General features: G+C 40.4%; 1 protein-coding gene across 4 annotated transcripts in view; it reads left to right on the top strand.

Moving 5' to 3' along the window:
• LOC122557232 (protein Shroom4-like) overlaps positions 1-23,080 on the top strand; it is a 145,885-nt gene that overhangs the window by 93,443 nt on the left and 29,362 nt on the right. For all 4 annotated transcript variants that reach the window (XM_043704696.1, XM_043704693.1, XM_043704695.1 and 1 more), the window contains 2 exons: positions 13,105-13,169; positions 16,438-17,931. In XM_043704696.1, coding sequence (XP_043560631.1) covers positions 13,105-13,169; positions 16,438-17,931 — 1,559 coding nt within the window. The remainder of the gene's footprint in view (positions 1-13,104; positions 13,170-16,437; positions 17,932-23,080) is intronic.

The raw sequence follows: 23,080 nt of genomic DNA, 5'->3' as shown, positions 1-23,080 counted from the left end.
GGTATGATGAAAGCAGAAAAAATTCTCTTCATTCCTGAGTTGCTGATACCATCTTTCGCCATGGCAACCATTTGAGGTTGAACCCAGACTGGTCACACCCTCGGTGTCATATTTGACCCTGTTATAAGCCTTTAATCACACTGCAGTGAAGTCAATCACTGTTTATTTCCACCTTAGTAACATTGGCTAACTGCCTCATCTGTTACTGAAATGTTCATTCACATTTTTGCTATTTCCAGACTGGATTATTCTAATACACTCCATGTCTACCTCCCTCTTTCTTAAACTTGTGATTATACAAATTCTACTGCCTGTATCCTTCATTTCTGGTCACCCATCACCCTTCAGTGCTCCATGATTTATTCTGACACCCAGTTTTAAAATGTTCATCCTTATTCTGAAATCCCTCCATTGCCTTGTCCCCTCCCTATCTCAATGCTCTCTCTGGTCCACAGTCCTCTGAATACAAGGGCTTATGTAATTCTGGTCTCTTGGATGTCTCTGATATTAATTGTTCAATTATTGGTGATTGTCACTTTACTGCCTAGGACCTTCGCTAAACAATACTACTTCTCTCATTATGTGGCTTGGTGTTGAACGTAGCGTAGTGGTACTCTGAAGGTTCTTGGAGTACATTGTTACATTAAAGGTGCTATTTGCATGCAAGGTCTTATCATGTATTCATACCCTCTATTAGGCTTGAGATCAGCAGAGCCAGGGTTAATACTAACTGCTAATGAGGTTATATATTGAGCCCCAGAACATCACCATGTTGTTTTGTCATCTTTCCTGAATCAATTAAAATGTTTCTTGTATTCAACTGCTTCTGTTTAAATTGCTGGAATTCATACTACTTTCTTCAGTTAGATTTGGTGTTGATAATTGATTAAGAATTGAATTTTTATTCCCCTTCCCCTCCTTGTCAACTATTCCCCTTCACCTCCAGATCTTCCAATGGTTCTATGTTATTTAACCATTCATTGCTTTCATTTTAGTGACATTTGTGCCAGGTATTATTTTGATTAAATGATAGTTCTTCATGTGTGACTCTGAAGAGTGACTGCCAATTATCTGATAAACCTTGGGAAACCTTGGGATGCTTAACTATCCTAATTTTGGTCTTTTTTCCTTTTCATCCACAAAAGGAAGATAGATGGTGATCAGGAACCATGCCTTTTCTGGTTTATTCCTGTATAAAACAGAAGTGATGAGGGAGTTTGTAGCATTTTGTATCACTTTTTGGTTGATGTGAAGCACATTGCTGCACACTAGGATTGAACTTTTGACCTCTCAAAACTAGTTTGGTATGGCTAAATATTTTTATGCAGGACAGCTGTAGAGAAACTTTAGACGAGACAACTCAGGCAGCCTTACGTGAACCTTCTTTATCCTTCCCACTAGTCTCCTGTGCTTCTTTTCACACATGCACACCAATTAGTTTAAAAGTAGAAGTCATGTAAAATCCAGTAGGCAACCTATCCACCTGCCCTGAATAACCCTTTATAGGGGGCTGAAGAAGACTTAGGGTGGCCTGCCTGCCTTAGGCCAATGAGGCCCTTGAGTTGTCAATTAATCACTACTTAAGGGTGCCAGCTTGCACCATCACGACTTTACCCGGATGGAAGGATGCCCACACTACCTAGTAGGTTTACAGCTTTACTTGTGTGAGTCAATGTTGGGAAAGGCACATGAATGTTCCTCTGAAGGCTTCATTCATCCATCACAAAATTTCATCTTACCCCCTTCCCTGTGCTACAGTGGAACAGTCGTCATATCCCTCTCAAGAAAGGTGTGGCCTTGCCTCAGACTGATTCACTGCATTCCCAGTGTTAAATTACCTGTTGGGACTGTGGGTAGGTTCCTTTCCTTAATTCTTTTTTAAGCCAGAAGGAAGGGCACCATGTCATCTCATAATATCCAGCCTCATGATTTTCATTATCTCCAGATTGTTAAATAAGTGAGGGATAAAATTGAAGAAGCTCTGAACATGGTAATGCAATCATCCCTGACTCTATTAGTGGTGCCAGAGACCTGGTGGTTTGCCAACATTGAGTAGTTATTTAAAAAGGGAGGAAAGGGTCATCTGAATAATTAAATCCAGTTATCTTAACTTCAAAACAGTCATTGGAAATGCATTGATCAATCAAGGAAAGTCAGGAATTTGTTAACTGAAAGTCATGTCTGACTTGGTTTGTTGTTTTGTGTGATGATGACAAGTAGGTTTTCTAAGGGTAGTGTGATTGATGCAGCTCACATGGATTTTAACAAGGCTTTGAAAGGCTGTGCAAAAAAGAAAAGTCCTTTGGATCCAAGAAAAAGTCACTAGTTAGATCCTAAATTGGTTTAGTGAAAGAAGTAAAGGCTATTGTTTGATAGATGGTGCTATCTGGAAACCTGATACTAGTATGTTTTCATCAGGTACGGTACAATGTGCCTTGCCTTTTATAGTTCATAATGATTTAGGCTCATGCGCGGTAAAGAAATTTGCATGTGATTCAAAATTCATTGACTGCTTGATAGTAAGGAGCAAAGCTTTTGTCAACAGAAAGATATAGATAATTTGATCAAAGGCAGTACAGTGGGTGCTTCAATCCAGGAAAATGTGCAATAATTCACTTTGGGAAATGAACTGTAAGCCAAAGGAAAGCGCAACAAATGGGAAGACCCTGAGTACTGTGAAGGAATAGAATGACTTTGGAATGTATGTCTACAGATGCCAAGAGGTTGCAAACTGGTCAAGAAAGTATGATTTCCTTAATTAGCCAAGGCATAAAATATGAGAGCAGGAAGATTGTGGTGGAATTACGCATAGTACTGGTCAGACCACAGCTTGAATATTATGGATTCTTTTTGGCTGTAGAGGAATTTGTAAGGATGTTGTCAGGACCAGAAAGTTACAGCTATAGAAAGCTAGGGTTGTTTTCCTTGGAGCTGAGTGACTTAACCAGGGTATATAAAAGTATGATAAGCCTAGATGGAGTAGATTGGAATGCTAGTCAAAAACTAAGGTTCACAGATTCAAAGAAATTGATATAGAAATTAGTGGCAAAGCACAAAATCTTTGTTTTGCCCCTAAGACTGGTAAGGACCTAGAATTGAGTGCCTGAAAAAATGATATGAACAGAAACCTTCAACATATTTAAAAGTATGATGGGGAGGTGCTGGTATTGGCTTGGGGTGGACAAAGTCATGTGATTTTCATACTTTAAAGTGACATAGATGGTTACAAGAAGAGTCTGGTACTGAAGAGCTATGGACAAAGTACAGGAACATTAGGCTGGGTAACTGTTTGTTCAGTGATGAACATTGAGGTTCATGGCTTCTTATGTCATGACTTTTGTAAAAGTCTAACATTCCTAATACTCTGATCTTAGACTAGGCTGTCTGTGGAGAATGATGGATGCTGAATTAAAATGGCTGAGTGGAATTTCCCTTAAACTATATAAATAGCCTTTTAGATCATCGTGACACATTTCTATGTTCAGTCTGTTCTTTGACTATTCTCTCCCTAAGTAATAGCCCTCAAGCAGTGGAACTTAATGGAAGTTGTTATGAATATTTGGATTCAAAGGAAGTAGAATACACAAAGGAAGCTATGGCTGAGTCATATGGGAGGACTGCTGAATTGCATGGATAGTGAGAGAATCAGCAATAGGCTGCAAGGCAGTTGAATGCTCTAATGCTGTACAGTTATTAAATTGAATAACTGCTTTTTGTCAGCTGTGGTTGAATTGGTAGCACTCTCATCTCTTGAAATTAGATTTGAATTCAAGTCTTGCCCCAGTGCATTTCAGAGGACTTGTTGTATTGTTATAAGTTGCTGTCTTTCAGATGAGATGTTGAACCCAGGCCCCACCTACTTACTTGGATAGTTATAAAAGATCTCAAGCACCATTTCAAAAAGGAGCAAAGCAGTCATTTCTGGTGTCTTAGTAAATATTTGTTCCACAGTCATAAAAACAACTCCTCTGAGTTAATATCACACTACTGTTTGCAGAAATTTGCAGAGTGCAAATTGATGACCATAATTCCTAAATTACGGCAATAATTTCAAAAGTCCTTCATTGGCCACCGGATAGTTGTGAAAAAATACTATATAAATCCAAGTATTTTATGTAAGTATTGGTCACGTCACCTCCAATGTCCTACCATATCATCTGTACGGTATCTGCTACATAAGGGTGAAACGTTCTTGACTTACCCCTCCAAATCTTTCTTACTTAATGACACGGATTTTTGCTGAAGAAAGATCTGTTTGTGCCAGCAGATCTAGCCTTTTCCAATTCAGTGATTCTCTCTGAGCCTGAGCAGCCAATTTGACATAGACAAATGACAGGTGGGTCAAATTTTGTCCTCCCTTGAAGCAAAGGTCACTGTTTAACAAGTGTAAGAAGCTTTACATTATTTCAATCTATTCTCTAATGTAGGCGCATTTAAAATTATTTTAAATGGTCGGTGGCTGAGGGGTGACCTTATAGAGGTTTACAAAATTGAGGGGTATGGATAGTATAAATAGGCAAAGTCTTTTCCCTGGGGTCGGGGAGTCCAGAACTAGAGGGCATAGGTTTAGGGTGAGAGGGGAAAGATGTAAAAGAGACCTAAGGGGCAACTTTTTCACGCAGAGGGTTGTACGTGAATGGAATGAGCTACCAAAGGAAGTGGTGGAGGCTAGTACAATTGCAACATTTAAAAGGCAATTGGATGGGTATATGAATAGGAAGGGTTTGGAGGGATATGGGCCTGGTGCTGGCAGGTGGGACTAGATTGGGTTGGGATATCTGATTGGCATGGAAGGGTCTGTTTCCATGCTGTACATCTCTATGACTCTACTCCCTAACTGGAAACAGCCAATTAATATTGGGCAATAGAACAATAACTTGCATAATCTATTGCTCAGCATATAATATGATTTATTTAATAAACGTAGCAGGGGTGAAGAGATACAGTATTCTGTGGTCTGAAAGGTAATAACTCTGAAAGGAGGAAATATTAGAAGCTGCATTAATCTCTGCCAATCTGATGTTGTTCAGTGTTAGGTGAAGAAAAGAGTCTAGCTTGAAACCCTGATGGGGTCAGATATTTCATTTCTGCCTCCCAGCAGTTTAATTAATTATGTCTAATGAGCTAATGTAACTCCTCGCAATAGATTACATCTTGATTTCTAAGACCAGTGCCTCCAATTAAGGCTCACGAGGTGTTGATCCTCCATCCGTATTAATTAAATAGGCTCCATGACCCAATAAAGAAAGGAGGGTTAAGGGTTCTTAAGGTAAAATGGTATGTCCCTAAACTCTGAGCTAGGATATCCAGGTTCAAGTCCTGCCTACTCTATAAATGTTTATAGGCTGTTTAAAAAATGCGTAGAAGGGAGGATTGAGGGTTCTTTGTGCATAGTGGTGCCCCTATCCCTGATCCAAGAGACCAAGCTTCAAGTCCTACCTGCTCCGGGAATCTCTCATAACACCTCTAAACAGGGGCTTTTTAAATGAAAAAAGGGAGGATTGGCAGAAGCACTTAATCCAACCATAACTGGTTATGGTTGGTTTTGCAGTAAATACAATATAGTGATCAGTGATTGGATTATTGCCTAAATACCAAAAGGCAACAAGGATGCAAAAATTCCATCTACTTAGGAAAAAATGTTTTCAAGTGAGTTTTTTATTTTGAAGGCATCATTACTTTAGAATGCTCAGACAGTTAAATAACAGTTTTAAACACATGACAAACAAATAGTAGAATTCATGGAAGATAAGGTTGGGCAAGAGCAGTCCCTTACAGCTGGTAGAAATGAAGGAGAAGCAGTGTAGACTAATAAGTGCGCAAAGCAACGAGTCACATTTGTTAGGTACTGTCCTAACCAAAGGAAAATATATAGGTGCAGCCCCAGTTTGGGGTTCAGCTGAGAAGTGACCATTTTGGATCTCCATAGTAAAGTTAAAGGTGCCTGTCAGCAAGATGAAAAAAATGTTTTGAATTAGTGGTGCAAAGAACCAGCCAGAGAAGGGTAGAAGTGAGGGGAAAAAAAGGGCACTAACCATTGAACGTGAGCATCGCTGCCATTAAGAGCAGACACCACAAGGCATGGCTAACTGGAGTTGCACAATCAAGACCATTAAATTAATTATACTGAGACCGCAGCCTTGGGAACATTGGAGCAGATCTCGATTCTCAAAAGAGCTGTTTTGAAGATTTTCAAGACCAAGTCTGACAGAAGATAATAGAAGAATATTGAGGCTGAGATACAGTCAAGAAATAAATCATTTAAATCGTGACTTTAGCAAGAAGCTTTATGAAGGCACAGCCATAGAGATTCATTTTGAAAGTCTGAGAAAGGGGCTTGCACAGTCTATTAGGCTGTGAAAGGTGGGAATGTGTCAATTTTATCAGCTAAAATGCAAGAAACCTCCATTTTGGCTACAGAAGGTAGAGAAAAAGAAAACAGTTCATCGCAAAAATGCAGAAAGCCTCCTGTAAGCAATACAGTGTTGCTATTTAACAGTTTATTATAAATGTAATAAGATATGACAACATTACCAAAATAGAGAATCGGACGCTATGTTTGAATAAAATGTGTTGCTAGAATTGAGGACATGATGACGGGATTGCTATTTTGTAGAATTAATGAGTCAAAATCAATGAGACGAAGATTTAAAGACAAGCGTTAATATATTATAAATTAAAAGCTTAGGAGCCAGCAGACGACAAGCCACATTTGGTTGCTGCAGATTAAAATAAAGAAATGTAAATGATCACATTAGGAAGAAAATAGCAGGAGAAGTAATACTACAGGTTGTTCTGCTATGTCGTGTTTCATCAAAGCGAATTGGCTGAAACATGATTGACAAATAGGGAATGCAGTTTCTAAAGTGCAAACTTGTAAAATGTGTTTGGCTGTAACATGATAGCATTACCAACACTTTAAGTGCTATTTTTATTGCACAATTTTTATATAGCATGGGGTCGCACAAGAACACAACCATCATGTTATAGAAGAACTGCCTATACCTTAAAGAATTAATGTCAAAGATGCATCAAAAAGAACAAAGGATTGGACACTTCATAGAAAATCATTCTTAATGAAAATAATTGCTGTAAAATTAAACACTAAATCTCAAGCTGAGCAAGTAAATATATATATTTTCTTCAACTGGACCCATAGTTGATATTAAAAATCATCAAAATGTAAAATAAGTCACAGATTTGTTTGAAGAAACGTTTCAAGCTTTTGACAATTACTTTAATCTGAGAACAAACAAAATTATTGAATGAGCAAGATTTAACAAGAGTTCAGCATCCAGAATCGATAGATCATTTTATTAATAATATCTACTGATCAATTAAAATCTGTGACTATGGAGCTTTGATACCAAGCTTTGAGAGTGTGAATTAATTTGGGAATTATTGATAGTCCTTGTCAGATTTATTACAGTCCAAAGAAGATTTAACTTTGGAGAAAACGATTTAAATTTAGCAAAAATCAAGAAGATAATTAGACAAATTCTGAAAGAAAATGAACATCTTAACTACAGGAAAACAATAAATCCCTAACTACTTTTTACAAGATCATGAAGGGGCATGGATAGGATAAATAGAGAAAGTCTTTTCCCTGGGGTAGATGAATCCAGAACTAAGGGGCATAGGTTTAAGTTGAGAAGGGGAAGATATGAAAGAGATCCCAAGGGGCAACTTTTTCGCCAGACGTGATACATGTATAGAATGAGCTGCCACACGAAATGATGGAGGCTGGGACAATTACAACATTTAAAAGGCATCTGGATGGGTATATTAGTAAAAATGATTTGGATGGATATGGGTCAGGTGCTGGCAAGTGGTACTAGATTAGGTTGGAATATCTGGTCGGCATGGACGAGTTGGACCGAACGGTCTGTTTCCGTGCTGTAAATTTGTATGACTCTACTTCAAAAGTTATAGCCATTAAAGACGTGTGAAATATCAACACAAAAAAAAAGGCCAAACAACAAATACCAGGTTTGTTTATGAAAGAAAAGAGTCTGGGGTAAAACAGCATTCAGCAATGACAGAAGAATGCTACGTTTACAAAAGTCTAGGTCACTTACAGAAAATGTGCAGGAGCTTCAAAGCAACAAAATACTAAATGCTTACTCATCCAGACATGTTAATACAATTGATCCATCACCATTAGAAAAGGTCCCTGAGGAATTCCAGGGGGAAATTGGTGATTCAACTAACTCCTGTTTTACAGAATCTGTTTATGCCAATAGACATCTCAATAATCTTAATTTTGATATAGGACAAGTGTCACTATCCTATCAGATTGTACAATACAGCACAGGAACAGGTCCTCAGCCCACCAAGCCTATGCCAATTCATAGTCCTTGTTTAGTCCCACTATATATTGCCTATACCCAGTTTTTATCCCTTTTGTTCACGTCCTTTGTGTCTTATCAACATGTGTCTTAAACATTGCTGACGTGCCTACTTCTATTACCTCCACTGACGGGGAGTTCCCGGCACCCACAACCATCCATGCAAAAAGATTTCCCTGAGCATCTCTAAACTTTCCACCTCTCACCTTGAACCTGTGCCTTCTTTCCACAGTGGGAAAAGCCTCTATCTATGTCTCTCATAACTTCATAGACCTGTATCAGATTCTCCTTAGCCTCTGTCTTTCCAGTGAAAACAATCTGAGTTTATTCAATCTTTCATCATAACTAAAACCCCCCCCCACCTCTCCAAAGTGACCAGAGCTGCACATAATAGTCCAAATATGGCCTAACTGAAGTTTAATACAGCTGTAACACAACATGCCAACTTTTATATTTGATGATCCGGCCAGTGAAGATAAGTGTTGAAGATAAGTCTTGACCACTTTAAAGGACGCTTCCACTGCTACTCTCTCTCTCTTTCTAACATCACTAAAGAAACTGAAGTTACAGACTACAGAGGCAAAAAGCTACAGGATTCAGGTGGCATCACTTACAAGATTAAAAGTGTTATACCGGGTACATTGCAACACAAAGCACTTCAAGAGAGTTGATAATTGTATATGTAATTCAACATTTCCCCCTTTGGACCCGATTTTGACCTTGACATCTTTGAGGTAGCATAACTGTGCAGGAACAGAGTTTAAGAAGGGATTTTCTATAAAGGTATAGAAAGGAGGATGGCAATACTTGATGCCAACCATTTGCTAGTTTTGTTTGTTCCACAGCATATCTAACATTCTGCTTTCATTTTATTACTGGTAAAAACAATGACTGCAGACGCTGGAAACCAGATTGTAGATTAGAGTGATGCTGGAAAAGCACAGCAGGTCAGGCAGCATCCGAGGAGCAGGAAAATCGAAGTATCGGGCAAAAGCCCTTCATGAGGAATAGAGGCAGAGTGCCTGCAGGGTAGAGAGATAAATGAGAGCAGGGTGAGGGTGGGGAGAAAGTAGCATTGAGTACAATAGGTGAATAGGGGTGGGGATGGAGGTGATAGGTCAGAGAGGAGGGTGGAGTGGATAGGTGGAAAGGAAGATAGGCAGGTAGGACAAGTCATGGGGACCGTGCTGAGCTGGAAGTTTGGAGCTGGGGTGAGGTGGGGGAAAGGGAAATGAGGAAACTGTTGAAGTCCACATTGGGGTTGAAGTTCTGAGGCGGAAGATGAGGCATTCTTCCTCCAGGCATCAGGTTGTGAGGGAGAGGTGATGAAGGAGGCCCAGGACCTCCATGTCCTCGGCTGAGTGGGAGGGGGAGTTGAAAAGTTGGGCCACAGGGCGGTGTGGTTGATTGGTGCTGGTGTCCCAGAGATGTTCCCTAAAGTGCTCTGCAAGAAGGTATCCAGTCTCCCCATTGTAGAGGAGACCGCATGTGGAGCAACAGATACAATAAATGACATTGGTGGATGTGCAGGTAAAACTTTGGATGTGGAAGGCTCCTTTGGTGTCTTAGATGGAGGTGAGGGAGATGGTGTGGGCACAGGTTTTGCAATTCCTACGGTGGCAGGGGAAGGTGCCAGGACGGGAGGGTGGGTTGTTGGGGGGGGCGGGGGTGGCATGGACCTGACCAGGTAGTCACAGAGGGAATGTCTTTGCGGAAGGCAGAAAGGGGTGGGGAGGGAAATATATCCCTGGTGGTGGGGTCCATTTTGGAGGTGGCAGAAATGTCGTCGGATGATGTGGTTTATGCGAAGGATGGTAGAGTGGAAGGTGAGCACCATGGGGGTTCTGTCCTTGTTACAGTTGGAGGGATGGGGTTTGAGGGCGGAGGTGCGGGATGTGGACAAGATGCGTTGGAGGGCTTCTTTAACCACGTGGGAAGGGAAATTGCGGTCTCTAAAGAAGGAGGCCACCTGGTGTGTTCTGTGGTGGAACTGGTCCTCCTGGGAGCAGATACAGCAGAAGCGAAGGAATTGGGAATACGGGATGGCATTTTTACAGGAGGTAGGGTAGGAAGAGGTGTAATCCAGGTAGCTGTGGGTTTGTGAAAAATGGGGGTAGCTGTGGGTCGGTGTCAAGTCGGTTGTCATTGATGGAGATGGAGAGGTCCAGGAAGTGGAGGGAGGTGTCAGAGATGGTCCAGGTAAATTTAAGGTCAGGGTGGAATGGGTTGGTGAAGTTAATGAATTGCTCAACCTCCTCGCGGGAGCACGAGGTGGTGCCAATGCAGTCATTAATGTAATGGCGGAAGAGGTGGGGAGTGATGCCGGTGTAACTGCGGAAGATAGAACAGTCTATCTAGCCAACAAAGAGACAAGCATAGCTGAGGCCCATATGGGTGCCCATGGCTACCCCTTTAGTCTGGAGGAAATGGGAGGATTCGAAGGAGAAATTGTTAAAGGTGAGGACCAGTTCATTTTATTACACATATAGTATTTAAAAAAGTAACCCTGCATTGCTCATATTGAGGAAGGTTACTAATTCAGGAACTTCCTGCCCAATTTGCTTCCCTTCTGATTATAAGTGATACTTTACAGAGATATATGGCATCCAAACAAATGTCGGGAACTCTGTCACACGTCTGAGTCGTGTTGATTATGGGCAGGAAGTGGAGGTAGAGTCAGAAGGTGATTAACTTGCTACGCATTCTCAGCCTCTGACCTGCTCTAGTATCTATTTGACATCTGTTATTCAGTTTCTGGTCAATGGTCATTCCTAGGCTATTGATGTTGGGTAATTCAGCAATGATAATGATAAATGTCAAGGAGAGATAGACTTCATATTTAAGATGGTCGTTGCCTGGAACTTGTCATGCACAAATGTTAGTTACCATTGATTAGCTCAATCCTCAACATTGCCCCAATTCTTGTTACATTTGGACACTGACTCCTTCAGAATCTGAGTAGTCAGAAATGGTACTGAACATTATTCAATCATCATTGATGATCCCCATTTCTTGCAGCATGGTGGAATGGAATGGGCCTATGACACCAACCTGAGGAACTCCTGTAGCAATGTCATTGGTCTGAGATGTCTGATTGCCAAATATATATGAGACCACACAATATGTTTTCAATTTTGCAAAAGCTGTATGCTAAGTAAAATTCTACCTTTATGTCAAAGGTGGTCTTTTTCAGCTCTGCTTTAATTTTAGCTCCTTTGCCCATGCTTGAACTATTACTGCATCTAGAACCAAGTGTCCTCAGGTAGAGCATCAGTGAGCAGGTTATTGAAAGTGAGGCTTCTTAACACTCTCGATGATACCTTCCACAATATTGTTGATGAACAAGGGGGCGGCACAGTGGCTCACCAGAGTCCCAGGTTTGATTCCAGCCTCGGGTGATTGTCTGTTTGGAGTTTGCACATTCTCCCTGTGTCTGTGTGGGTTTCCTCCAGGTGCTCCAGTTTCCTCCCACAGTCTAAAGATGTGCAGATCAGGTGAATTGGTCATGCTAAATTGCCCCGTAGCATTAGGTCACTTAGTCAGAGGGAATGGGGTCTGGGTGGGTTACTCTTCGGAACGTCAGTGTAGATTGGTTGGGCCGAAGGGCCTGTTTCCACACTGTAGAGAATCTAATCTAAACCTTGGGTGGTAATTGGCCAGATTGGATTTGTACTGCTTTTTAATGGTGGGACATACCTGGACAATATTCCAAACATATCATGATCCCCTTGTTCCACGCTCTGCCCATATCAACTGGGGAGACTCCACATGCAAAAGTTCTATAAATGAAGACTCCATTGCGTGTCCAAAGCCTTGAGGTCAACATCATTTAAATCTTAATTATGTTGGACTTCTCACTGGATAAGTGCAATCCTGGTTTGGTGCTAAGTTATACTGACCAATGTTGAACCTTCGTTTTCTTCATCTTAGACTGGGAGACATGCTCAATGGAGAGGTAAAAACAATGACTGCAAATGCTGGAAACCAGATTCTGGATCAGTGGTGCTGGAAGAGCACAGCAATTCAGGCAGCATCCGACGAGCAGCAAAATCGACGTTTCGGGCAAAAGCCCTTCATCAGGGCTTTTGCTCGAAACGTCGATTTTGCTGCTCGTCAGATGCTGCCTGAATTGCTGTGCTCTTCCAGCACCACTGATTCATGCTCAATGGAGATTCCCGCTCCTCATTATAATCCAATCATATCACATTAAGCTGTGATAAATTCCTCTCATTCCCGTAATTGAATAATCTGACTTATGACGAGCACAGAAGAAATGACATTGGCTTAGGCAAGAGAGGATGGGGAAAGAGTGCTTGCTGAATTGCACCCGAGCATCAACTAGCTGCTTTCCTTATAATCATCTTATTTTTTAGATGTAGGTCCTTAAGATGTCAGTGTTGGTCAAATGCAGTAGAGGTGATTTAAAACTGTAATGAATAATTTGAATAAGATGGAGATACCTGAAGAATAACAGGAATGTATTTTTGTACTCGTTCAACAGCACACGAATTATCAAATGACTGTATTTCAGATATAATTCACTATCCTCGGACTATGCTGCAGTTTTTTTTGAATTTCAGTTTCTACATATTCTATCTAGTCACTGTGATCTATTAACTTAAGTTGCTAATTAAAGGAACTGTCTCCACTCCAGCAAGCGAGAGTAAAGCCAAGACAATAATGAAATGTTTCCCAACTGTGCTGTAAATAAGGCTACGGATGTTTCTCTGTACTGACTGGCAAATCTTCCTTGCAGGGATATCCGGTGGAAAAACTGAATCAGACTGAGATAATAAACAGGAAGTTTACTGCAACAGAAAGGTAGGAGCTTGGTGATTAATTCCATGGAACTCCTTAATGCTTCCTGCCCACTACTCAACATGAGGGCAGATTATTCTTTTAAATCTTGTCTGGTGTTGGATTATTGAGCATTTTTCTGATTGAAGAATGTTCTCCAACTTGAGGTTCAGTACAGTCTAGGATTTCATCATAACATAATTTAACAAAAGTGAAGTTGCTATAGTCATAGCAGACCGAGGCTGCTCTCTCATTCCAGGGAGATGACTGGTGATGGTTTAACCTGAGGATCACTACACCTTAGGAAAAGGGAGAGGTTGAGAAGAACAGTCCTTCATGGTAACCTCAGCCAATGTGAGAATTGAATCCATCATGTTGGCATTACTCTGCATTGTGAACAATCCATAATTGCTTATCATAAGTTGATAATGGATTGGTTCATTCTGCTCAATTCTCCTGGTTTGCAACAACCCACAGTAACAAAACCTGCTCAACCCAATGACATAGAGCGACCTGAAACTTCAAATGTTAATCATCCTGGCAGCAAGAAATTAGCTAAACTGCTTTTATTTTTGAAAAATCATGAACTCCCTTATTGCTTATCTTATTGCTCATAATATTGGTCAATACTGGTCAATCCAGCACTAAACATATCAATAAATGTCAACTTACTGCTCTGCTTTTTCTTTAAAAAAATGGCCAGAGTTTAAAAGTCTGGCCACTCACACGTGCCTCAAGCCAAGGCTACTTTCTCGTCCCATTGATGCAATGCAAGGGAGGTGAAGCAATTCCTGCCATGATGCTACAGGAACTGTGATTGCCCCTTAAGGACAGCAGCAAACAGAACAGATATTTGCATTGAATGGCATGTAATGTAGGTATTACACAGCTCTTAATTATATTTTCCATTTCTACTACATAGAGTCATAGAGATATACAGCATGGAAACAGACCCTTCGGTCCAACCCGTCCATGCTGACCAGATATCCCAACCCAATCTAGTCCCACCTGCCAGCACATGGCCTATATCCCTCCAAACCCTTCCTATTCATATATCCATCCAAATGCCTCTTAAATGTTGCAATTGTACCAACCTCCATCACTTCCTCTGGCAGCTCATTACATACACATAATACTCTCTGTGTGAAAAAGCTGCCCTGTAGGTCTGTATTATATCTTTCCCCTTTCACCCTAAACCTATGCCCTCTCGTTCTGGACTCCCCGACCCCAGGGAAAAACTTTGCCTATTTATCCTATCTATGCCCCTCATAATTTTGTAAACCTCCATAAGGTCACCCCTCACGCTCCTGGGAAAACAGCCCCAGCCTGTTCAGCCTCTCCCTATAGCTCAAATCCTCCAACCCTGATATATTGTAAGTTTAATGAATTTTAAAATTTAATGTAATTATTGTTTAATGATTATGAATGTAATTAGTTTTTCTCCATTGTCACTTCTGTAAGCCAGAAATGGTAAAGGCACAATTGTTATTAATATTTACTAGTACTAACATATTCGCTTGAAGAACACAAGTTTATTTGATAATTTTTTTTCTAATCCACCAGTTCCTGACAAGCTTTCCAATTTTTAGAAAAATGTTTTTCTAAAGTGATTCACCACATCACTGAAATGTCTCAAACTGTTTCTCACACACACTTAATTTGAACCACATGTCAAATGCTTTCTCTTACTTTAATCTTTTTATTCATCTCAGGAGTGCCAGCCACCTTTGCAAATTTTGCACTTCCTTATTATTGCACTGAATTGCTGGATTGATTTAGGTGCTTGAATTCTGTATGGATTTTAAAGCCACAACTTTGTGACTGAGGTTGAATGTAATGCTACTTGAGTGAATCTGGCGTGCGCACGCATACACACGCACACACGTACATACGTGATATTCAATTGGAGGTCAAGTTCATTTTATGTTCTATTTTCCAGTTCGACAAACCACACCAGGTGACTACAAGCCCCTGCCATGAAAGAATATTCTGGAATTTATTTCGTAAAGCATTTTTTAAAATTTTCCTGCAAGTTACTTTAAGAAGTAAATGTATAAGTAGACAACACACATTATAGTGGAAAAAAAACTGAAGGAAAATTAAAACCTTTGTCCCAAAATTAGAGGATGGACATTCCCACATGTGGTGCAATCATTAAGAACCATATTGTACAATAGATATACCAATGGTGGATATAAATATGCTGTTTACGGTTTTAAAATAAAAATCTGTGGCCATTTTTTTAATAATCCATTCACAAAATGTGGGTATTGTAGGCTGGGGGCCAGCACTCATTGGCCATCCCAAATTGCTGTGAGGGTAGTTAGGAATAATCCACGTTGTTGTGGGTTTGGAGTCAATGTGGGCCAGACCAGGCAACGATGGCAGATTTTATTCCTTAAAGGACATTAGTGAACCAGATGAGTGTTGTAATTGTAATTGCATGGTTGCTCCTTGGCTATTTCTTTTTCCAGATTCCAGTTTTTTTATTTTTTGTTTTCAATAATGAATTCAAATGTTATCATTTGCCTTGGTGGATTTGAACTCATACAACCAGAACATTAACTTGGGACTCTGGATTACTCATCCAGTGACATTAACACTATGCCACTGCCTTCATCTCTCAGATAACTATTTTCACCACAACATGTCCACCAGTCTTTCTCAGCCTAGATCATGCTATTGATCCTACCATTCTTAAAGACTGGCTAGTATGCTGAAAAGTCAGTGACTGCCATAGTTACCCGTGAAAACTGTGTTTTGAAAATAATTAGAGAGCTTTGGATCCCGCAGCACGCCAATTAGCATGAGTCTTGATGCTAGTTGTGAGCAAATTTACTCCCTCTCAGTGCTGCTCAGCAGTCCTATCAACAACTCTGTTACTTATCATGTAAAAGAAACAGCTTCTGATCTAGGGTTATTACAAGGAATCTTATGCTCCTTGGCTTGTTGCTTAATTTATCATCTTGGAGCTAACTAATGCAAAAAGATAAATAAACCAAGTTTTTTCAAAAACTACTTCCAAGACTAGACAAATACTGCAGCTCTAGTGGGATCGTTAGTGGAAATACACAAGGCTGAACTATCCTTTTCTGCGCAATGTCTGCCCAACTAAACCTTGGGAACTAAGACAAATCAAAGTGATTTGACCTTAATTAGAATTTTTTACTCATATGGACAGAACCGTGCAAACAAATTATTGTGTGCTCATGCCAGCTTAATTCAATTGAGGCACACAATTGCTTTAAAAAATGAATTAAAATTTTAAAAATGAATGTTTGGTATGTTTCAGAGAGGTGAAGAATCTGAGTAATGGTAACTCGCAAGAAACATTTTCTGAAATAAATTCAAAAGAAAGCAACAAGGACGAATGGGACAATCCAAAACTGGAAATGTCTGCTTGGGAGACGCCCAACAAAACCAGTACGCTGCCAGAGAATTTTTCTGAATATGGCCCAGAGTACCCACAAAAGGAAGCAGTTACCCACACCTGTTGCACAAGCCATATTAATTGTGGATCTCTGGATATGCTGAATAAGTTTGAAGAAGGGAACTTTGCTCCAAATGATTCAGAGATAAATAGACATGAAGATTTAACCAGCAACAAAAAGATGAAAGCATCACCACCACCTGACTTGCAAAAATATAGATTGCAGAAACTGTCCCAACACGGGTTGGCAGATTTCGAGAAGTACCAGTCTAGGAAACTGTCCCAACATGAGCTGGCGGATTTCGAGAAGTACCAGTCTAGGAAACTGTCCCAACACGAGCTGGCAGATTTGGAGAAGTACCAGTCTAGGAAACTGTCCCAACACGAACTGGCAGATTTGGAGAAGTACCAGTCTAGAAAACTGTCCCAACACGAGCTGGCGGATTTGGAGAAGTACCAGTCTAGAAAACTGTCCCAACACGAGCTGGCAGATTTGGAGAAGTACCAGTCTAGGAAACTGTCCCAACACGAACTGGCGGATTTGGAGAATTACCAGTCTAGAAAACTGTCCCAACACGAACTGGCGGATTTGGAGAAGTACCAGTCTAGAAAACTGTCCCAACACGAGCTGGCAGATTTGGAGAAGTACCAGTCTAGGAAACTGTCCCAACACGAACTGGCGGATTTTGAGAAATACCAGTCAAGGAAACCCTCCCAGCGTGAATTGGCAGATTTGGAAAATTTCCAGTCAAGGAAACTAACACAACAGGAAAAGATGACAGATGTAGATAGTTACCAGACCCGGAAGCTGTCTCAAAATGAAGTACAAGAATTACACAAATACCACCTTCAGAAATTATCTCTACGTGAATTACCAGATTTGGAAAGCTACCAGACCCGGAAACTATCACTACACGATTTTCCGGATTTGGAAAAATACCAATTCTGGAATTGGTCTCGAGGTGAATTGCCAGATTTGGATAAATATTGGTCACGGAGAGGTTCTCATTGTGAATTAGATTCAGCATTGATTGCACATCCCACATTAATTGATTGGAAAAGGCCAGAACTTAGCTCTGATAGAGAGACATTGGGTTATTCGGAACTATCTTCAAGACTTGGGTCTGCCATGGACAATGCAACATGGTCTTCTCATCCATCACAGTTGAGTGCGGACTACATAACGAGCCTTGAGTACAGGTATCCAAGATCAGATTTCATTGATCCAAGATGCTTGGTGTCTTCCTCGGCTGTTCCGGTTCCAGGTGAACGTTTGATCCCTTCCCAATATAGTTATAAGTCACAGAGGCCAATGATGAAATTGGTAAAATCCTCGGAGAATGAAGCTGCATCAAGGTAATTTTGTATTAAAAGTAATTTGAACATTACTGAGACTCTGTTCAAAATTGGACTGAAAATTGTGACCCCTAATTAGACTACAGTATTTAATTTGTGCTCTAACATTTTGCCTGACAGAAGGATGAACCGTATATCTGTAAGCAGGATATGTGCCATCACATTTCTGCTACTTCTAATCCTAAATTGATATGTCTGAACTTGAATGATTTAGGTTCTGCAATGCATAGTAAATATGAAGTGGACATTCATTTGACTATATATCTCCACCCAGTTCCGTTAACTTGACTTAATTATTAAAGCACAGTTCTTTGAGGCTTTTGCATGCAAGGCTGATTCTCTAAGTATAAAAGGGAGAAAAAGTATTTTTATTGAGAGTTTCTATCTCAGTCAAGAATCATCAGGCCAATCTATGTCCAAAATCTTGCTTGAAAACTCTGCTCAAGTTTTGACACTGTGAGGAATTGCAACACATGAGCTGAAGCAATTCACAACAATCTTGAACAGTTGGCGTCATTCTAAACAGAATTGTTCATTGCCTGTACCCGATCTATAGGTCAAACTTTGTTAAAATTCGTCTATGAATTTTTCAAGTTATGTTATTTACTAACTGTTTGATATTTTAGAGCAAAAACAATACTTCACCCACCTTGAGTGGCAGAGATAATTTGCTAAGGTAACCTTACTGTCCATTGTCTATCTTTGTTCTATGACAAGGGCAAAATTGCGAAATTACTTTCTATGTGATTGGTGTACCTCACTTGTAATACCTCTTACTACCATGTTATCCTTCAAAAAGAAAAACATTTTTCTCCTGCCCTCAAAACCCAGAATTAACTATCTCCCATCTCCATTTGTATTAAGGCTACATGTTTGAGTGTGGTGCAGGTAATGCACAGCAGGTCAGGCAGCATTTGAGGAGCGGGAAAATCCACATTTCGGGCAAAAGCCCTTCATCAAGAATGAGGTAGGGAGCCTTGGGGGTGGAGAGATAAATGGGAGTGGGGTGGGGCTGGGGATAGGTAGCTTGAGTGTAGTAGGTGGGTGGAGGTAAAGGTGATAGGGGAGGGTGGAGCAGATAGGTAGGAAGGAAGATGGATAGATGGGATGGGTCATGAGGACGGTGCTGAGCTGGAAGGTTGGAATTTTCCACCTTACCCCAGTTCCAACCTTCTAGCTCAGCACCATCCTCATGACCTCTCCCATCTGTCCATCTTCCTTCCCACCATCCTCTCCACCTTTCTCTCCAACCCATCACATTTACCCCCATCTCCATCTATCTATTGCACTCTTAGCTACCTTCCTTCCCCCCCCCCCCCCCTCCCATTTATCTCTCCACCCCTGAGGCTCCCAGCCTCATTTCTGATGAAGGGCTTTTTCCTGAAAAGTCGATTTTTCCTGCTCCTCGGATGCTGCCTGACCTTGTTGTGCTTTTCCAGCAGCACAGTCTTGACTCTAATGTCGAGCATCTGCAGTACTCACTTTTGTCTATATATTTATATTAATAGACAGAAATTACATTCCTTTCAGAACCTTAATAATATCCAAACATAGTATTTTACTAGAAATGAAATGAGGGTGTCATCTATCTTGATTTTTGTTTTCTCAATTGAGTTAGGGCTTTGACATTTGAGACAACAGTTATCCCACTGCAGTTATCGTGATCAGTTCCTGAGGATAAGGAGAAAAATCAGCCAGTTACACAGTCTGGATTTTGATATCTGCTGTGAAGTATTCATAGATTCAGACATTTACAAAACATAAGGAGGTCATTTGGCCCAGTGTGTCCATGTCAGTCAACAAAGATCTGACTAATCCTATTTCCAGCTCTAGGCCTATTGCACCAGGGCTATGAATTTTTTGATTTATGTTATTTACCAGTTGATACAAGTAAGTGTCCCAAATATTACTTAAATGTTCAAAGAATTTCTAATGCACCTGTTCCTTCAGGTATTGAATTCCAGACCTGTTAGGTGAAAGGATTTCTGCTCAACTTGCCTATTTGCCTTCTATCTCTTAGCTTAAATCATGCTATTGATTGTTAACCCCCTGGACTGGTGGAAAATGTGTTTTTCTATTGATCCTTTCTATATCTCAAGTAACTTTATCTCGATCAGGCTCTTCTCAATCTTCGCAGTTTCAAGGAAAACAACCCCATTCTATCTAATCTTTCCTCATGGCTCAGACCCTCAAACTAGGCAGCATCTCCTTTGCACAGTCTCTAGTGCAATCATATCACATTGTTCCTATTATGCATTGACCAGAGCTGCATGGAGTGCTCCAGTTATGGCCTAACATGCATTTTATGTGATCCCAGTATAACTTCCTTGCTCTTAGAATTATAGAGATATACAGCACAGAAACAGACTCTTCAGTCCAACTCATCCATGCTGACCAGATATTCTAAATTAATCTAGTCCCATTTGTCCAACACTTGGCCCATCTCCCACTAAACCCTATTCATGTACCGAGATGCCTTTTAAATATTGTAATTATATCAGCCTCCACCTTTTTCTATTCTATGTTTTGGTTAATAAAGGCAAATATTCCAAATGTCAGCTTAATCACCTTTTCTACTGCCCTGCTTCCTTCAGAAATCTGTGGATATGCACACCAAACTTCCTCTGATCTCAGGTACTTTCTAGAGTCCTACCATTCATACTTAATCTCTTGCCTTTTTAGCCCTCCCAAATACATTACCTCTCATTTTTCCAGATTGAATTCCAGTTGCCACTGCCCTGCCCATCTGAGCAGTTCATTGATATCTTCTCTTTTACCACCACACAAATTTTCATATCAACTGAAAATTTCATGTCATCCATGAATGTCTTGCTCATACCTGCTGCATTTAAGAACAAATCATCAATGTGCACTATAAATACCAAGAGCCCTGGTACAGAGTTCTGTGGAGCCCCACTGGAAATAGACAACCCTCTACCATCATACTCTGCTTTCTGACTCTCGGCCAATTTCATTCAATGCTTCACTTTGCTTTGGTTCCCATCGACTCTTATTTTCTTGACCAGTCTGCCATGAGGGAACTGACCAAAACTTTGCTAAAGTTCATGTAATCCACATGAAATACATTAAACTAATCAACACTCCTGAGTATCTCATCAAAGAATTGTATCACATTTGTAAAACATGACCTTTCTTTTATGACAATTTCCCAATTGCAAATATATCTAACCTGTCAGAATCCTTTCTAGTAATGTTGCCACCACTGCGGTTAGACTGACTGGCCTGTAAATTCCTGGTCTCTCCCTCTTTTAACAAAATTCGCAGCCCTCCAGTCCTCTGGTATCTTAAGATGACTGCCAGGCTACCCTCTGCCTCGTTGCCTTTCTGCCCCATGCTCTCTTCCAGTTCTCCCCCCCCCCCCACACCCCCAAATAGTCATCTCCAATGAGGGAGTCCCTTCCTCTCAACTGCCTGGTTCAAAGTAGTTGGTTGGCTGTGATACTCTCGACATTTGAATGGCCTCCACACCATACCAGTATTACCTTGTGTATTATACTGCAGTGTCAGTATCCTTGTGGCCATAATCCAACAAGAGCCACTTCAAGCAAGAAGAAAATTTTTTTTGGAAAAGTGTTCACTTCACAGCATGTTTCCTAGTTGAGTAGAGAATGCTGTTTATCAGAACATGGCAATTTTTAGCAGCTGCTGATTTTGCTTGGATTTGAACAATCAGTGATTGTTGGAAGGACTCAGTATTTTAAAGATAACAGCTTTTAAAGTATAACTCATAACCTGTGACTTCTATTTGTGAGGAGGAAAAGTCCCATTGTTTGCAATGTGCAGTTCCATTCTCGGTCATTGTTTGTAAACTTTTAGCTTTGTTTTAAAGAACATGCACAACATGAGGCACAATTAAGGGCTGTCTTGTACAGATTGTTCCTGATTTAGCACATTTGGTAATACGTCAGGAGCCTCCTTATGATTAATGTACTTAGTCTTTCCCTGTTCTAGATGTTTCCTCTTCTCTAGGCACTGACTGCTGTCAGGGTGTGGTTTCACAGGTGGCAGCTGCAATGTGGCACTTGACACAAATAGCCATTATTTATCTATGGGCCTTATGCAGAGTGCGGGCAGGTATTCAAACCTGGCTGATGTAATTGTATTTAATCCTGTCCATATATACACTTTAAAGCAGGAGTCAGCAGTTAGGAGTGAGCTCAGCCTGGTTATTTACCCTTTTTTTTTCCCTTGCTTTCATGAATTCTAAGACCAATTAGCAGTGATTAGCTAATACAGACCTTTATGGACAATTTGGATCAATGCCACACCACATGCACTGACTTCATTCCACGCTATCAAGAGACCTGTGTTATGTTGTTTCTAAATGGTGTTGTGAAACAAGGAAGCATTTTAGCAATTAGCGAGCTGGTATGTTTAAAGAAAAAGCTGCACAACATATGATTTCTCAAATTCCAATTGATAGTGGCATACACAGTGTTGATTGAATGTGGAGATTTCAGACAGATAGGGCACCCTGCAACTATCTAAGCTTCCATTTAATTATCCACTTTGTGATTGTATAAAAGCTTTCTCCTCTTCATAGCGACAAAGAGTAAGTATGTAGACAAATTTTCAGAGTAAATCCAAAGGATAGAATGTTATATGTTTGATAGAGTGACAGGAACAAATTGGAAAATGCTAATGATATTGCTGCCAATGATCAGCTACACAAACGAAAAGACCAGAATGCAGCTACATAGCACAGAATAAAAATTCTCAGCTGGATACATTTATTGAGTTTTGTATTGGCCCGGAGTTGTGCATGGGAATCCTGCAGAATTCCTATCATAGCAGACTCCGAAGGAATTGCCTGGGAACTCGAGTATTCTGCTGGGCAATTCCTGTATGCCTGGAACCCTCCAAAAGTTGCTATTTAAATCTGGATTCTGTTGAAATTAAGTGAGCAGTTACTCAGGAAACGTAAGGCAATTAAATACATAGCTAATTATCCAACTGAGAGAAAGTGAGAACTGCAGATGCTGGAGATCAGAGTCAAAATGTATGGCGCTGGAAAAGCACAGCAGGTCAGGCAGTATCTAAAGAACAGGAGAGTCTACGTTTTGCGCATAAGCTCTTCATCAGACATTCCTGGTATAGGGCTTCTGCTCGAAACGTCAACTCTCCTACT

Source organism: Chiloscyllium plagiosum, chromosome 15, assembly GCF_004010195.1.
Source record: "Chiloscyllium plagiosum isolate BGI_BamShark_2017 chromosome 15, ASM401019v2, whole genome shotgun sequence".
Taxonomy (NCBI): Eukaryota; Metazoa; Chordata; class Chondrichthyes; order Orectolobiformes; family Hemiscylliidae; genus Chiloscyllium; species Chiloscyllium plagiosum.
This window is presented reverse-complemented; position numbering and strand designations above follow the sequence as displayed.